Consider the following 16,421-nt stretch of genomic DNA (forward strand, 5'->3'; position numbering starts at 1 on the left):
TTATTTACTGTTCACAGTGTGTAAAAGGCATTGAATGTTTGTCTCATATGTGTATATTGTATATTGACAGACTATAATGCTGTTTTTCCACCACCTTGACAAAGGACCCCATTACAACCAGAGTAGTTTATTCTAGAACATCAATCTATTGTTGTTGTGCTTTCATCCTCATCACTGACTCTGAACAACAAAATAATAATATTTCTTAATCAGAAATCAACAAATTGATATGGAGCCTTTCTGAAGCAATCCCTACTAAGTACACTGTCTGTGACTGCCCTATCTATGGATAAAGCTTCACTGTATTTCCAGGTTCTTCTTTTTTAAAAAAGAAAAAGAAAAAAGAGGGGTAGCTATAAAACGCATTCTTTACCATGATATGGGATATGTCAATACTGACCCTCAGTAGTTTGCAAGGGGGAAAAATGAAAAGTGTGAGCTTTAGGGAATTGTGCCAAAATTAATTTGGCAGCTATTCCACAATCAATTGAAAACATCTCAGGGCAAAGACCAGTCTTTATTATGTGCAGGGATAGCTGTTTCTGAAAAGCATCAATGAAATAATGTTTGCACAAAACTGAAGATTACTCTAACAAAGACGTTCCAGTATAAAACAAGGTATATTTCACATGATTCTGCCTAGCCGTTTGTCACCTGAGCAATTCTCCAAGCATTTATTTTTCTTATGGAGATGAGATGCTTGTCCTTAGAAGTGTTGCATGCAATCAAACTGTCTCACTTACAAAATCAAACAAGATATCTAGAATTCAGGCTGGTAAGATCAAATTAAGTCAACCTGTTCAGTTTGGTCTTGGAAACTACCTCTGTCACCACTCCTCACTCTTTCCAATGCCCAAGAATGTCCCTGAAATTAGGGGAGAATTTTGGATTATGATTCCCAGAATTCCCCAGTCAAGATGGCCTGTGGCCATGCTGGGTGAAGGATCCCGAGAAATATAATAGGTAACATTTCCAAACTGAACAAATCATTGGGGAAACGGCAATCCCAGTGGAGGTCTCTTTTTTTTACTGGGAACTCTGGTGTAGCATTATTGAAATTTCTGTAATTCTTCAATTCGCTTCCATAACTAATTACCTCATCAGATGGTCTGATTTGCCCATCGTACGTTGCTTCATCTCCCTTAATGGCACAGACTTCAGGGCAGGCTCTGTGCCAAAAAGGAAGGTAAAGCTGCACACATTATCACCACAGCAGCATCACAGGATCCTTCCCATGTTCCCTTCAATGGGGGAAAGATGGACAGCAACACTTCCCCCCATGGTATGAGGGAGAAAGTAAGGTGGGCGATGTGGAGAGGCAGCATCCCCATGCCCCTCGCCAGGAGCCTATGGATTCACCCCAAAGCAAGGGCCTGTATGATAAGGCCATGAAACCCACCAAGAAGTACATAACAAACGGTCTCTTTTCTTCCAAGTTTTTAAAATCTGAATTTTACTCTGGTATTCTTTTTCAACTTGGTCCATTGCACAAGTAGAAGACATCCATCTTCCAAAATACAGGAAAGCCTTTGAGGAATATATCGTCTCAACCTCTGAAACTATCCCATCTACAGAAACAACAATGAAGACCAATAAAGGCTAGTTTTCCAGTTCATGATATCTGAAAGAAACTAAGACATCCATCTTCTTTGAATCTCCAGTACTTAATAGAGAGAGATTTATATCCACTCAGTGTCTGAACAGGTTTATTCAGCAAAACAAACAAAGGTTTTTACAGCTAAACCCTATGCGCTGAAAAGAAATCCATTGTTGCTGGTTCAACTTTATTAGCCCATATTGTACAGAGATAGGTGAGCTAAGGTATTGAAAACCAACTGTCATGAAACCTAAATAATTTGTGCTGGCATTCCGCTTGCAATATGGGAACAGCACCTTCATAAAAGGAAGAAGAAAGTGTACCTCCTGTGCTATTCCAGGTACTCTTTTGGAAATCATTCATATGATTTCATTACAAGGGCTTTTATTCATTTAATATACTTCTCTTGGTGTTATGTCTCAATATGGTTATAGAAGTTATAGTATTTAAGTGTAGTATATGATAAGATCATGATAATATTACTAAAGTATACATTGCCAAATTAAAATAATAATTTGTAAGACTTTTAAAACAAATTTAAAAATCCAGATGTGTTATAGGAGTGTTAAGGTCAAGATAATGGTTTCCTGAGGCAATCTGTGTTTAACTCATGAGTCTTGCAATGGTTTGAGCCTTGGATTATGCCACTGGAGACCAGGATTCAAATCTTCACTCAACAGTGCAAACACAGTGGGTTACCTAGAACATATCATATACTGTCAGAGAAAGGTAAAAGGAAAGCCTCTCTGAACAAATTTTACCAATTTTATTTATTTATTTATTTATTTACTGCTTTTCTCACCCCTCGGGGAATTCAAAGCAGTTCACAAGTTAATCCATAGCAAAATTCAATGCCATACTCGTATAAAACATCACATATCAAATTAACCACATATAACAATAGATCAAAATCATTACAACTGTAAACAACAATCACAACACCTGAAACATTTAAATACCATATGACAAGACCACCTTAGGGTTGGCAATGCTTTGAAGGCACACAACATCTATAAGCCATTGTGGCTGGACATCAGTAGCCAAAGAACTGGCTTGTGAGTTCAAATCATTATGTGACATCTAGACTTAACTTTCCCATTGCTTTTGGCCTATCATTGCTATACTAGGGTGGTCAAAATGGTGGTGGAAGTGCCATTGGTAGTGTGATTCTACCTCTGTGCATGTTCTAAAAGAGCCCCAGGGTTGAAAATACTCTTATGGCTCAGAACTGCGGCATGGAGGGGGGGAGATGTTCCACTAGCCGAGGGGCCCCCATAGAGGTCGTGGTGGGAAGGAGGAGATGCGGGAGAAGGAGACCACGAATTCGGCCTAATTCGGACCGCTTTTCCAAATTAACTATTCCAAATAGGTCTCCTAAGGGAATTTGGTGTAACCAGGTGAGCGGGCCCTCTGGCTTGAAGGTGGTGTTGTTGAACGCCAGGTCTGTCAACGGAAAAACAACTTGGATTCAGGACTTAATCCTGGAGGAGCGGGCAGACCTGGCGTGCATCACGGAGACCTGGCTGGATGAAGCGGGGGGCGTAAATCTCTCCCAGCTTTGTCCTCCAGGTTTCTCCGTGCAACACCAATCTAGAGCCGGAGGACGGGGAGGCGGGGTCGCAGTAGTCTATAGAGATTCCATCCATCTAACCAGGAGCCCCATCCCGCAGACCACAAACTTCGAATGCGTCCACCTGAGGGTGGGTGACCGGGACAGAATAGGGATTCTGCTAGTGTACCGTCCACCTCGCTGCACTACAGTCTCCCTTCCTGAGCTAGCGGGGGTGGTCTCGAGCCTGGCGGTGGAGTCCCAACGGCTCCTTGTGCTGGGGGACTTCAACATCCATGCCGAGGCAACCCTCACAGGTGCGGCTCAGGACTTCATGTCTGCCATGGCAACCATGGGGCTGTCCCAACAAATAACTGGCCCCACCCACTGCGCTGGACACACATTGGACTTGGTTTTCTGTCAGGGATGGGAGCAGGGTGGCGGTGTGGAGGAGTTGTCCATCTCTCCGTTGCCATGGACCGACCACTTCCTGATTAGATTTAGGCTTACTGCGCCCCCTACCCTCCGCAAGGGTGGAGGACCCATTAAGATGGTCCGCCCCAGGAGGCTTATGGATCCGGACGGATTCCTGACGGCTCTTGGGGAGTTTCCCGCCACCGCGGTAGGTGATAATGTCGAGGCCTTGGTCGCTCTCTGGAATGGGGAGATGACCAGGGCTATTGACAAGATCGCTCCGGAACGTCCCCTCTCAAGTAACCGAGCTAAACCAGCTCCTTGGTTCACTGAGGAGCTGGCAGCGATGAAGCGAAGGAAGAGGGTTCTAGAGAGCGTGTGGCGATCGGACCCAAACGAGTCAAACCGAACACGGTTTGTGTCCTTTTTGAGGGCATATGCCGCGGCAATAAAGGCCGCAAAGAAAACTTTCTTTGCGGCCACTATTGCGTCTGCAAAAAACCGTCCGGCGGAGTTGTTCCGGGTTGTCAGAGGTCTTTTAACTCCTCCCACGGGTGGGAGCCCTGACAACTCGGCAGCGCGCTGTGAAGCATTTGCTCGGTTCTTTGCAGACAAAGTCGCTTTGATCCGCTCTGAGCTGGACGCCACATTAGATGCAGTCTCTGTGGATGTGACACAAGCACCTGCTTGTCAGTTTTTGTTGGATTCTTTTCAGTTTGTGAAACCCGAGGATGTGGACAAGATACTTGGAGGAATGAGGCCCACCACGTCCATCCTAGACCCCTGCCCATCCTGGCTTCTTAAGGAGGCCAGAGGGGGATTGGCCGAGTGGGTAACGGTGGTGGTTAATGCCTCCCTTCGGGAGGGCAAGATTCCAGCGAGCCTAAAACAGGCTATTATAAAGCCGCTGTTGAAGAAACCATCACTTGACCCCACTAAATTGGACAACTTTCGGCCTGTTTCCAATCTTCCCTTTTTGGGCAAAGTCATGGAAAGCGTGGTGGCCTCACAACTCCAGGTATTCTTGGGAGACACGGATTATCTGGATCCGGCACAGTCTGGTTTCAGACCGGGACATGGTACCGAGACGGTCTTGGTCGCCTTAGTGGATGATCTGCGCCGGGAGCTAGACAGGGGGAGTGTGTCCCTGTTGGTGCTCCTGGACCTCTCAGCGGCCTTCGATACCGTCGACCACGGTATTCTTCTGGGGCGCCTTGCAGGGATGGGCCTTGGGGGCACTGCTCTGCAGTGGCTCCGGTCATTCCTGGAGGGTCGTACTCAGAAGGTGTTATTGGGGGACTCCTGTTCAACGCCGCAGCCGTTGACCTGTGGCGTTCCTCAGGGCTCCATCTTGTCCCCCTTGTTGTTTAACATCTACATGAAGCCGCTGGGTGAGATCATCCGGAGTTTCGGGGTGCAGTGTCACCTGTACGCAGATGACGTCCAACTCTGTCACTCCTTCCCACCTGCTACTAAGGAGGCTGTCGAAGTCCTGAACCGGTGCCTGGCCGCTGTAATGGTCTGGATGAGGGCGAACAAACTGAAATTAAATCCAGACAAGACAGAGGTACTCCTGGTCAGTCGCAAGGCCGAACAGGGTATAGGGTTACAGCCTGTGCTGGACGGGGTCGCACTCCCCTTGAAGGCGCAGGTTCGCAGCTTGGGTGTGACCCTGGACTCATCGCTGAGCCTGGAGCCCCAGGTTTCAGCGGTGACCAGGGGAGCATTTGCACAGCTCAGGCTCGTGCGCCAGCTGCGCCCGTATCTTGGGAAGTCTGACTTGGCCACGGTGGTACACGCTTTGGTCACATCCCGCCTTGACTACTGCAACGCTCTCTACGTGGGGCTGCCCTTGAAGACGGCCCGGAAGCTTCAGCTAGTCCAGCGCGCGGCAGCTATGTTGTTAACGGGAGCTGGACGCAGAGAGCATACAACGCCTCTGCTGTCCCAACTCCACTGGCTGCCGATCTGCTACCGGGCCCAATTTAAGGTGCTGGTGCTTTCCTACAAAGCCCTAAACGGTTCCGGCCCAAAATACCTTGCAGACCGCATCTCGGCCTACGAGCCCACGAGGGCCTTGAGATCATCCGGGGAGGCCCTTCTCTCGGTCCCGCCCGCCTCACAGGCACGTTTGGCGGGGACGAGGGAGCGGGCCTTCTCGGTGGTGGCCCCCCGGCTGTGGAACACTCTCCCGGTTGAAGTTAGACAGGCGCCCTCCTTGATGGCCTTCCGTAGGGGCCTAAAAACATGGCTCTTTGAGCAGGCCTTCAACTAAGTATAGTTAATTGACACTGGAATGAATTAGGACTGCGAATTTTGGCTATGACCCCAGGACTTGACGAAGCGGATTTTTAGTTTAAGTATATGTTGTGTTGTATTGGTCTGTTTTGTATGTCTAGACCCGCTGTACACTGTCTTCTTTGTTGTTGTTCACCGCCCCGAGTCGCCTTCGGGCTGAGAGGGGCGGTCAATAAATGCAATAAATAAATAAATAAATAAATAAATTGAAATCAATCTTGGCTCCTCTGACACTACACTACAAATATGCTTAACAGACAGCATAGCCAATCATTATAAGTAATGGATGCTATAGTCTCAGATCTGAGAATCCCAGAGCAGGACAAACTACAGCCCTTCTACTCTCTGTCCCATAATCCCAGGCCCTGCATGTTTCATTTGATTTCATTTTCATTCAGAGTTCAAAGGCATTATATTAAGCCATTCTTTTGCTACAGTTTTTCAATGAATCAAGTCTCAACTAATTCAACATAGTTTGTGCCAGTCACAAAAAATGAAGTTTCTAGAGTACAACAACTACTTTTAAAGTAAGTACCGCACAAAATAAACAGGAATAACACTTTCAATCCAGGAACAGATTTTTTCAAATTTTATTACATAGTGTTATATAATATAATAAATTATGTATATAAAAGGAATAAAATATACTTATATTATTAAGCTAGTATAACCCACTGCTTGGAATTCTGTTTCAGTTATTTCTCTCATGCTATCAAACTTTTTAATAAAAAGCATTTTCAAGTATTTTCAGAAATTGCTCCAATTGAGCAATGTCATGGACTTCGGTTATTTTGAATGTATTTATTTTTGTCAGGTTTGATGCAAAGTAAGAGTTTCCATATGAAGAATGTGGCTCAGAAAGCAAAAAAACAAAAAAAACACAACTGCAAAATAACATTTAGAGCTTGCTACATATGCTTTACTGCTAATGTTGGGCAATGAGGTTACACAAATAGTTTGGCTGGAAAGTTAAACCATAATCAGTTAAATGTGTGCACTGTCACCACTGATCACCTACATTTGTCCTTGATTGATCAAATATTCCTGACGTATTATACTGTTTTGCAATCAGGCTGGGAGAATACAAAGGAGGAATCTCTCCACTTCAATCTATTTTTTAAGAATGACATGACTTCTGCTAAGTTCTTGCTGGCATTCTCTTAATATGTATATTTCCACTAATCTTATTTGCCTGCAGCAATTTTATGTGGTCTAGAAGCAACGAGACATTGAGAGATTTATCATCTTTCTCTCCTAGAACTCTCCCAGACAGAACTGGGCAATAATGCATAAGATGAATAAGTAAGACATAATGGATATTCAATGCTAGCTTGTTGCTGGACCTGCTACCTGGACAATTATGGGAACTGTAGGCCAAAAGGGAACTCTTCCATGCTCTAACACAGTGATGCACAACCTGTGGCTCTCCAGGTGTTTGCAACTCTAACTCCCAGAAGCCCTAGCAAGCTTGTCTAATGCTCAGGAATTTTGAAAGCTGAAGTCCAAAATGCTTGTAGGCTTTTTTCTTTACTGACAAAACTTTCTGAAACTGGTACCAACTGAGAATAAGAATTGGAAGATACTATTCTCATTCCCATTTTGCTTTACCTTGATATAACCAATGACAACTAGCTGTACAATGTTGTCACACTTTCTGGGAATTAGTCAGATTATGAAATTTTGGCCATTTGATAAATGCAGCTACACTCAGCATGTCTTTATGGGTACTGTATAGTTCTCCTGCTATAATGGAAATTATGTATTTTCTGTGGAGAAATACTGCTTTTTGTGCAGGAAACACATTTGTTGCTTCAAAACACATCTTCTGTGGAGAACATACATGTGTATTCTGTGAAAACTAATTTTCCTAAATGAAATTCTAAAGTATAATGTTTCACAAACAGGGAAGAAATTCCTGAAATTATTTGCTCTTGCATGAGGTAACAAATAAACCAAGGTTGAGATCTTGAAAACCTATACACACCACATGCAATTCTCCCAAGCTATAACATGCAACATTTTAAGCAGACACAAGATTGCTCACCTGTCAAGAACTCATAAGAAGGTTTATGTAAACTAGTTATTTACATCTCTCAGAATTACAAGATGCATACCCTCCAACATTTTATAAATGAAAAATAAGGCACAAGCAACTTCAGAGTGTAGTACAGATGATAAAGTTATTTACAAGGAGGAACAAACAATGCAGTGATTTACTTTTTGTCTGAACCTACTGGAAAGGGTAAGATTCTACCCCACTCTTCCTTACAAATACTAAGAGGTACCACCACTACCACTATCACCACCACAATGACCCCTAAGTTACAAGGGCACCAGACCACCTTCATAACTTGCCCCCAGTAGTTTTCAGTCAGGGTCATCCTGTTTCTAAATCAGAGTTTGGAAATGTTCCCTTTTCTTGGAGTAGCTGTAATGCCTGGAAGATTTGGGGAGTTGTTGTCCACAAAAGTAACTTTTCCAAAGCTCTAATCTGAATATGCATATGTAGTTAGTTAGTTTGCAACAAAAATATGGGCAAGAACTGTTGAAACAGGATCTTTTAAAAACCACATCTGGTGGCAATACACAAAGTAAATGAATTATGCACTGTGTGAATAAGTACTGTCTTTTGTCAGTATTGAAAAGAAATGTGAAAGCGGGGGGGGGGGGGGGAGAAAAAATAATCTTCCCCTCAAATTAGGGGAAAGCATCCCCCTGTTTTTTCTATGCTTTCACTTTGGTTATTTTGAATAGCCTGCCAGGAGAAAAATTATAAAGTCTAGTGCTTTGTGAGAAGAGAAATGCAAAATCTTTGAATTACATAATATATTCCTGTATTTTATCCAGCAGGTTTGACTACCTGATATACACATGGGTTTAAGAATGGCCATTTGGACAGGGGGTCATAAACTCAACCTGTAAATAGTTTTAAAACAGGAGAAGGCCCTCAAATCTCACTGTGGAAAAAGTATGCATCAGAAATGTGGGATTTTGTAAAGAAAGAAAATTAGAAGAAAATGCAACAGACTAATAGACAACAGCAACCCACACAACACAGATTTAATTCTTCCCTCGTTTCATTCTTAAGGGAAGTAACAAAAAAATGTTAGCAACCCCTTCCTCCTGCAAGAAAACCACAGTTTTCAGACAATTCTGTTTGGGAGGTTATTTTGCATAGAATGTATACATGGAGGTTTTGCACAAATAATTATTTAAAATATGGAAAAATATTGCAGACTATACATGAATGTTTGTGCAGAATAAGTCCTGAAGTGTGACGGTTCTCATTAATCAAGATTTCTTCTTGTCAGAATTTGTCAACAGCAGGGCAGCATGCATTTGACCATTTTTCAGATATGATCAAATATTCTTACCATGCTAGATTATCCTGGAAAGTTCCTGGACCTGAATCTGTTCCTTTTTGCACATAATTTTGAACAATACTAGAAAAATAACTAGAAAAAATGTACTCCATTGAATAGTATCCCTGTTATTAAGATTGTCTGCACTGTCTTTGTTTTTGGCAAGGGGAACAGATATTTATTGAATGGCCTGGCAAGGGAATAAGTACAGATTTTGTGTGAATTGTTACATATTAGTTGTGCAATTCACTTGATAAAATCTTTTCTACACCCTCTTTTGCCCAACATAATCTACTCACATTCCCAGTTTGGGAAAAAAAGTGGTCAAAAGCTAAATGAGATCAAATTAACACTAGGAGAACAAATGAAGATTTGCTCTGGCAACCTATTACAGGTGCCCCCATGTGTTTGAAAATTACCGGAGTATATCATTTATTATTGTTTTCCCTTAAACCTCGAGGGCCTCATTGATTGAAAAGAAATAAATAAATGAATTATTGTTGTTGGATGTTTGGGCTTTTGTACAAACATATGTTTCATATTTATTCTTGCAGTGAGGGATTCACTAGCCACTTGATGGGGGAAGAAAAAAAATCTGAGAAAGAACTATGTGTCTTTTTCTCTCGGCACTTTGTTGCCATATGGATTGGATAGAGATCATATTTTTAACTGCAGAGAATTTCTACATTGATAAACATGTGGTTTATCTGAAAGGAAGAAAAAAACAATAAAAAGGGATTGTACTTTGAACAGTCTCTAATGGCCATGGATGTGTCAAATAAAAACAAAAACATAATTTTGAAGGAACCTGGCTTGCTGCCAAATTTGTAATAGGCTATGGGTTTTATTTTTCTTTGGATATGTTGTTTTATGTTTTAGCCATCAAAGTTGATGTATTTCTCTCTGTTTTGAGTTTAGGCCATGCACTCTACTCAGCCCTGTGACAAATTGAATCCCATGCTAATGTCCTCTAATAGGATGAGACATTACCTTTATAAATGACCTCATGGAAAAGAGGTTGGCCAGCATTGTCGATAGGCCTGGTGCCAGGCAGCTCTGGGCGATGAAGCCCAGCTTGAGCTCTGCAAGGCATATTGCATCATCCCCTTCTTTCCAATTCCAGCTTGGGATATTCAGCAGATGGGCCTGAAAGAGAAATACACAGGTGAAAAAAATATACAACCAAATCATCTCCAAACATTTTCATCAGTATTTTGCTAACTAACTATGGGAATGGGAGAGAAAGGAACTGCAGTAGATACTGGAGTCGTCTCCTTCTTCTCATTTTCCTTCTACTCCTCCTCCTCCTCCTTATAAATCTCTCTTCTTGTCTTGGAGGACTAGATCACACTTCATCCAGCTCCAGCACTAGCAATAGTGTATGACCACGAACAATATTGTACCCTGTGATTGCCACTATGATGCGGACAGGATGGTGATGATAAGGGTGGCTGTCCAGCTTGGAAGCTGGCTGTGCAGATACCCTCCCACTATCTGGACACTTGGAGGCTAACTATCTGGATTCCCCCAGACTGATTCAGAGTATTCCACTCCAGATCAGCCCCAGTATATGTAGATGTGCCCACAGAAGACCCAAAATTCACCTTATAATCATAACCATGTTCCTTCAGAATTTTCACTTTTCTGTATCAGCTCCCAATTTTCTGTATCAGATCTTCACTCTATAACTGCACTAGCCTTTTGGGGCTGGATCTAAACTGTCATATAATTTGAATTGGATTATTGGATTATACTAGTCCACAATAACTTGTAATTCAGTTCAAAGCAGATAATCTGCATTCAGAAACTGGATCATATGGCAATGTGGATAGGGCTGTGAGAACTATTTATCCTACTTCTGTTGGCACTGTATGATAAACATATCTAAGAAACTAGAACTGATGGGGTATAGCCAACACATTTTTCTAAACCAGCACCCTAAATAACCCCAGGAAAAGGCCTAAAAATGAAGACATAAATAATGTTTTTGGTGTTGGGCTGTGTAATACAGTACATATATTTTATCACATATTCACATGTGACCATTTAAACTCCCCACACTACATAGTTGAAATAAAACTACCATAAGAAAAGAGAGTTTGCAGTGGCCACCTATTAAAAGATTCAAGGTTGCTCAGTTCCTTCACCCTGGAGTCACTTGAAGTCATCTGTATCATTCTGCAAAGTGTTAAGGAGATTTTTTCCACTAAGCAAGTAGTTATAGCCTATAGCTATTCTTCAAGAACCTGAAAGGTTTTACTGTGTTGAGATGTTGTGCACATTCATAAACTCCATTACATCAGTGCAATTTAAGAAAAAATCTGCAAAAATGTTATGAAAAATTGTGAGAAGATTTTAAACAAAATTATTGGAAACGAGTGTCCTTCATGATTGTTCTTACCTTATTGTGATACTGCAGCATCTGGGTAATTATTCTTATTTTTGGGTGATAATTCTTTATGGAAATTACTCTACAAAGGAAAGGAAATAAACTATAATTTGTTACGATTTCACATTAATTTCCTAAATGTGACTTTGGCTTAGTTCAGTTCTCTAAAACCATCCATACTGAGCTTCAAAAAAAAGAAAGAAAGAAAGAAAGAAAGAAACGATCCAGGTTTCTTAAACAGAGCTTTAAGATATTAGAGTTAATACATTAACATTACATTAACAAAAATTGAACATATTAACATTAAATAATTGGAAAAAAACTTTACGAGGTTAATTAATTTGTGGTCTGATATGTTAAACTGTAATTGTTTTTTAAGCAAACATGTGCAGTTACTCAAGTGGTCAATAACAAATCAAAGTGGTAAAGACCAGGCCCGTAGCCAGGATTTCGTTTCGGGGGGGGGGGGGGGGCTGAATTTTTTTTCAGGGGGGTTTCAGGGGGGCTGAGTTTCGGGGGGGGGGGCTGAGTCTGAGTGAAAGAGGGTCTAGCCTAGCAAACCTTTTGTATCATTACCCCAATACCCCCATGCATATGGGATATATTGAGTATGGTGATCAGATCATGATATGAATAAACATAACAGTTTAAATAATGCCCCAATAAGGCCTTTTCGCAAACCACCATGAAAATTTCGAGGGGGGGTTAAGCCCCCCGAGCCCCCCCCCCCCCCCCCCCCCGGCTACATGCCTGGTAAAGACTATTAAGTAGTTAAATAATTCTGGTAGCAATTAATGTTAAATATAAAGACTTGTAAAATTGTTGTGGGAAATATTAATGAATAATTTGGTTGATTGACTTAAAAAGAACAACCTCCAATTTCTGTAATTAAACCATTCTTAGAGGTGTCCAAAATATAAAAGCATGATTCAAACCATGATTATGGAACCAGACTTGGATTAAAGATTTCCTGCAGCCTATTGAGAAGCACCCACATTAGGGCAGGCCAGGTCAGTATTTCAAGTTCAGAAGATTCTATAGAAAACAGAGTTCAAAATAAATTTTGATATTCTATGTGAAATTTTCTAATTTACTATGAAACAATTTAGAACATTGGAACTGGAACAACTGCACTCCTTATTAATTACTCTCTATTGCTATGTTTATACCAACAATTCCAAGATAGAATCATAGAATCATAGAAGAGACCTTGGGGGACATACAGTCCAACCCCCTGCCAAAAAGCAGAAAAATAGCATTCAAAGCAATTGTTTTATTTACATCCATCTAGATTAAGAAATGTGCAAGATGGGGAGTATGCCAGTGACAATTTGAAGTGGAGAGTCTCTTCTAGTTTGCCATCCCATGTTTTCTTGAGATTGCAAACCACAATTTCCAGGCTTCCTGATTACATGGAAAGTCTCCATGCATTGAAAGGGCACTCTTATTCAAAATGATTTCCATTTGAGAGAGAGAGATGATCAAATGGGACAGGACCAGTGAACTTCATGACTTGTATTTTGGCTTAATCTAAATTGTATAATGCCTGAGCAGGGATATTATTGTGCTGGTCGTTCCTGGGCCTGCACGATCTTCCTGGGCCATTCACAGGTCATTGTTTTTGTTTGTTTGTTTCTGCACAGAACTTTAATCACATGATAGCCTTGCTTACTGGTTGTATTATCCCATTCATTCCTGGAGAAAGGTGAAGCATGTACGCACAAATACTATTCCATTTAGGAATCAAGGCGTTGCCATTTTCTCTCCCCAGATCCTCTAAATTACTAGGGAGGGGGAAGCAGCCTGGGTCATTGTGGCTCATCTGAAGTAGAGGTCTTTTGTGATGATATTTATTTATTTATTTATTTACATGACCTATATTGTATCCCCTTCTCTCAGATTTGGGATACAAAGAATCTTCCAACATAATGAAGAAGTTCAATTAAAAACACAATGAAACATGCACATTAAAATACTTGTTGAATTAATTATATTATTGAAAACCAATGAAAACAATTTAAACACCATTTTAACAATAACTAAAATACTACAATGTCTATTTTCATATTTGTGTCCTTAACAGAAAGATGGGACCCTTCTACAAAGGCACATAATGAGATTTAGAACTGGTAAGAAAAAGGAGAGTCTCCTCTACTACGAAGCTGCTTTACTCACTCAATGAGGACAAAAACAGGAAGTAAAGTACATGGAGCTTTGGTACATGGAGATTTTATTTCTTTTGGGGAGGGGAATTAGGGTGCTGAGGGGTGGGGAAAGAGGTTGCTATCCCACCTTCCCAAGCTGCCTGTGCATGCAAAGACTGTTGGGATACAATCCTGGCTCACGGATAGGGATTGAAGATAGCTATCCCCACTGCCCCAACATGGGAAAAAGGTCCAAATCCTGCTGCAGCATTTGGTCCTTCACCAGTGTTTTTTTTTTAATAAATCCAGGATGAAGCTGTATTAAGCGGTTTCCCCTGAGCTAAATCACATTGGCATGTGTGCATTGTGTGAATATACGCAGACTAATGTGACTCTACACAGCATTATTTGGCAGTGTAGATGCAGCTGCAGATGTTGATAGCCTACCTGCATAGAACAGTTTTTATGGTCAGCAAAAGGACATTATAAAGAAGGATATCCTAAGTAGTCTAATGGAGAAAATGACTATTATCTAAATGTATAACAAAGCATAGACAGTTTCATCCAATGTATTGTCGAAGGCTTTCATGGCCGGAATCACTGGGTTGTTGTAGGTTTTTCCGGGCTATATGACCATGTTCTGGAGGCAGTTTTTCTGAGGTACTCTGAGGATGCTTGCCATAGATGCAGGCGAAACATCAGGAGAAAAATTGCCTCCAGAACATGGCCATATAGCCCGGAAAAACCTACAACAACCCAGTTTCATCCAATTCATTCAGCATTTAAGGGTTAGGATGAGGAAGATCCCAATTTCACCCCATCTTCATCCACAAAAAAGTAAATGCTATATTTTGTTGTGTTCATTGCCTTCAAGTCAATTTTGACCTACTAACACTATAAATAAAGATGTTCAGGAAACTGTGTGTGTGTTTGTGTGTGTGTATTTATTACTCTTATATGCTACAACCAAGCAGGAACTTGACAAAATTGGCTGAGCTGCTTATTCTAGCAAACAAGATGTTATTTGCAAAGATCTTTCTCCCAATCTAGTTCTCTTTTATAAACTTTTTTTTACTGAAGCATTTAATTACATATGCAGTTTTATTGATTCAAACTTGTCTGTTCAGAAAACACACAAGAGAATGCAGTTCACCTAATAAGAGTTTACTACCCCCATTTCCCCAGCTTTAATTAAACACATGGAATCTATTTTAAAAACTCACTAATCTGCATCTGGATTTCTCTTTAATGTATGTATATAATTTAAATTCAAAGCGAAAGTCCTTCCAGTAGATTAAAAATGTAGCTTTGAAAAAGGAATAAAGCACTTTGGGGGAGATCCTGCAACTTTTTTTACAACACACAGCAACTGAGGTTTGTCTCCTGGTCAACTCAGCTACCACCAAGATTCTATTGTGCCCGTAGTCCAAAGCCACATGCTGTGGCAAACAGCTTGATCTGGTGCTTGAAGATCTGTATTGGACTGATCCTTACTTGAGGCTGCTATCACTGACCAAAGTGAAACAGCCTTCTCAGAAACAATGCCAGAAGTGAACTTGCATACTTCTAATCATTTCTGAATAAAGAGTTATCCTAGTTGCTTTAGAATAGCTCCTGAGAAAAAAGAATCCCAGGTAGTACATTTGAATAAATGGAACAATGATTAAGCACAGTGACACTGTGGACAAAGTATTGCTGTCAACCAACCTCTGTCATTTTTCACTGGGTTCATCCAAGAGGCCATTGCCAGCCCCACCTCAAATGAACAAAGGCTACAGAGCAGCTGTGCTTACTCAATGTACTGGTCCCTAAAGAATCTCCCCACTCAAAATGGCACTCAGTATAATAGCAGAAGAATGAGCATCCAGGCGCAGTCTGCTCCCTTTAATTTAAATTGTTTCTCCCAGCTCTGCCGTCATTTTGTAGAATGTGCGTATTTGACAACCCAATAAAATTTGTTCAGAACATGGGCCAATTTGCTGTATTAGCTCATTTTTAATGGGTCTCTGACATTTTAGTTTTTTAAAAGGGCAGATTGGTCCCATTAAATTAGATCTGTAGGAGTATGATGCCAACAATAGGGAAACCTACCTTATTATAGCCCTACATTTGTCATTTCTTTGCTACCTTTCTGTAACTGAGATTAATCATATTTTTTTTCTTTTTTCCTTTTTGGAAATGGAACACAATACTCAGGTTGGGAATTGTATCTTCCATTTAGATATTGGCTAAGTCTCAAATCCTTCTGTTTGGAGATCACATTGCAACTGTCTATGTACAGAAAACCCACTATAGATACTCCCAGCAGCATGGTTAACACTGTTGTGAAGCTATCTTTCCTGCTCTGAGTCATCTAGATCTTCAGGAATCAAACACCCACAACTTTGACTAGGGCTAAAGGGGCTAATGGGAATGAAGCTCAAACATATACCATGACCTATTATGGCAAAAACTGTTGAAAGCTTCCTTTCATATGGCTCCTGTAACAGAGGCCTGCATACCCCAAGACTCATGTATCTCCCAAGACAATATATGTCATTAATGTACTATTTTAAACAATCTATTCATAAGAACATGTGGGCAGAAGTTTTGCTCTCCTGTTGTGGAAGCCACCATGAAGGTAGCTGCAATTGCAGTAGTTAAGTTACTTACAAGAGGGAATGGTAAC

At 41.1% G+C, this 16,421-nt stretch overlaps 1 protein-coding gene across 23 annotated transcripts in view; it reads right to left on the reverse strand.

Moving 5' to 3' along the window:
* Positions 1–16,421, reverse strand: part of KCNMA1 (potassium calcium-activated channel subfamily M alpha 1) — a 571,036-nt gene that overhangs the window by 163,215 nt on the left and 391,400 nt on the right. For all 23 annotated transcript variants that reach the window (XM_060769087.2, XM_060769090.2, XM_060769088.2 and 20 more), the window contains 2 exons: positions 11,622–11,691; positions 10,211–10,366 (listed from right to left, as the gene is read on the reverse strand). In XM_060769087.2, coding sequence (XP_060625070.1) covers positions 10,211–10,366; positions 11,622–11,691 — 226 coding nt within the window. The remainder of the gene's footprint in view (positions 1–10,210; positions 10,367–11,621; positions 11,692–16,421) is intronic.

This window comes from Anolis sagrei, chromosome 3 (assembly GCF_037176765.1).
Source record: "Anolis sagrei isolate rAnoSag1 chromosome 3, rAnoSag1.mat, whole genome shotgun sequence".
Taxonomy (NCBI): domain Eukaryota; kingdom Metazoa; phylum Chordata; class Lepidosauria; order Squamata; family Dactyloidae; genus Anolis; species Anolis sagrei.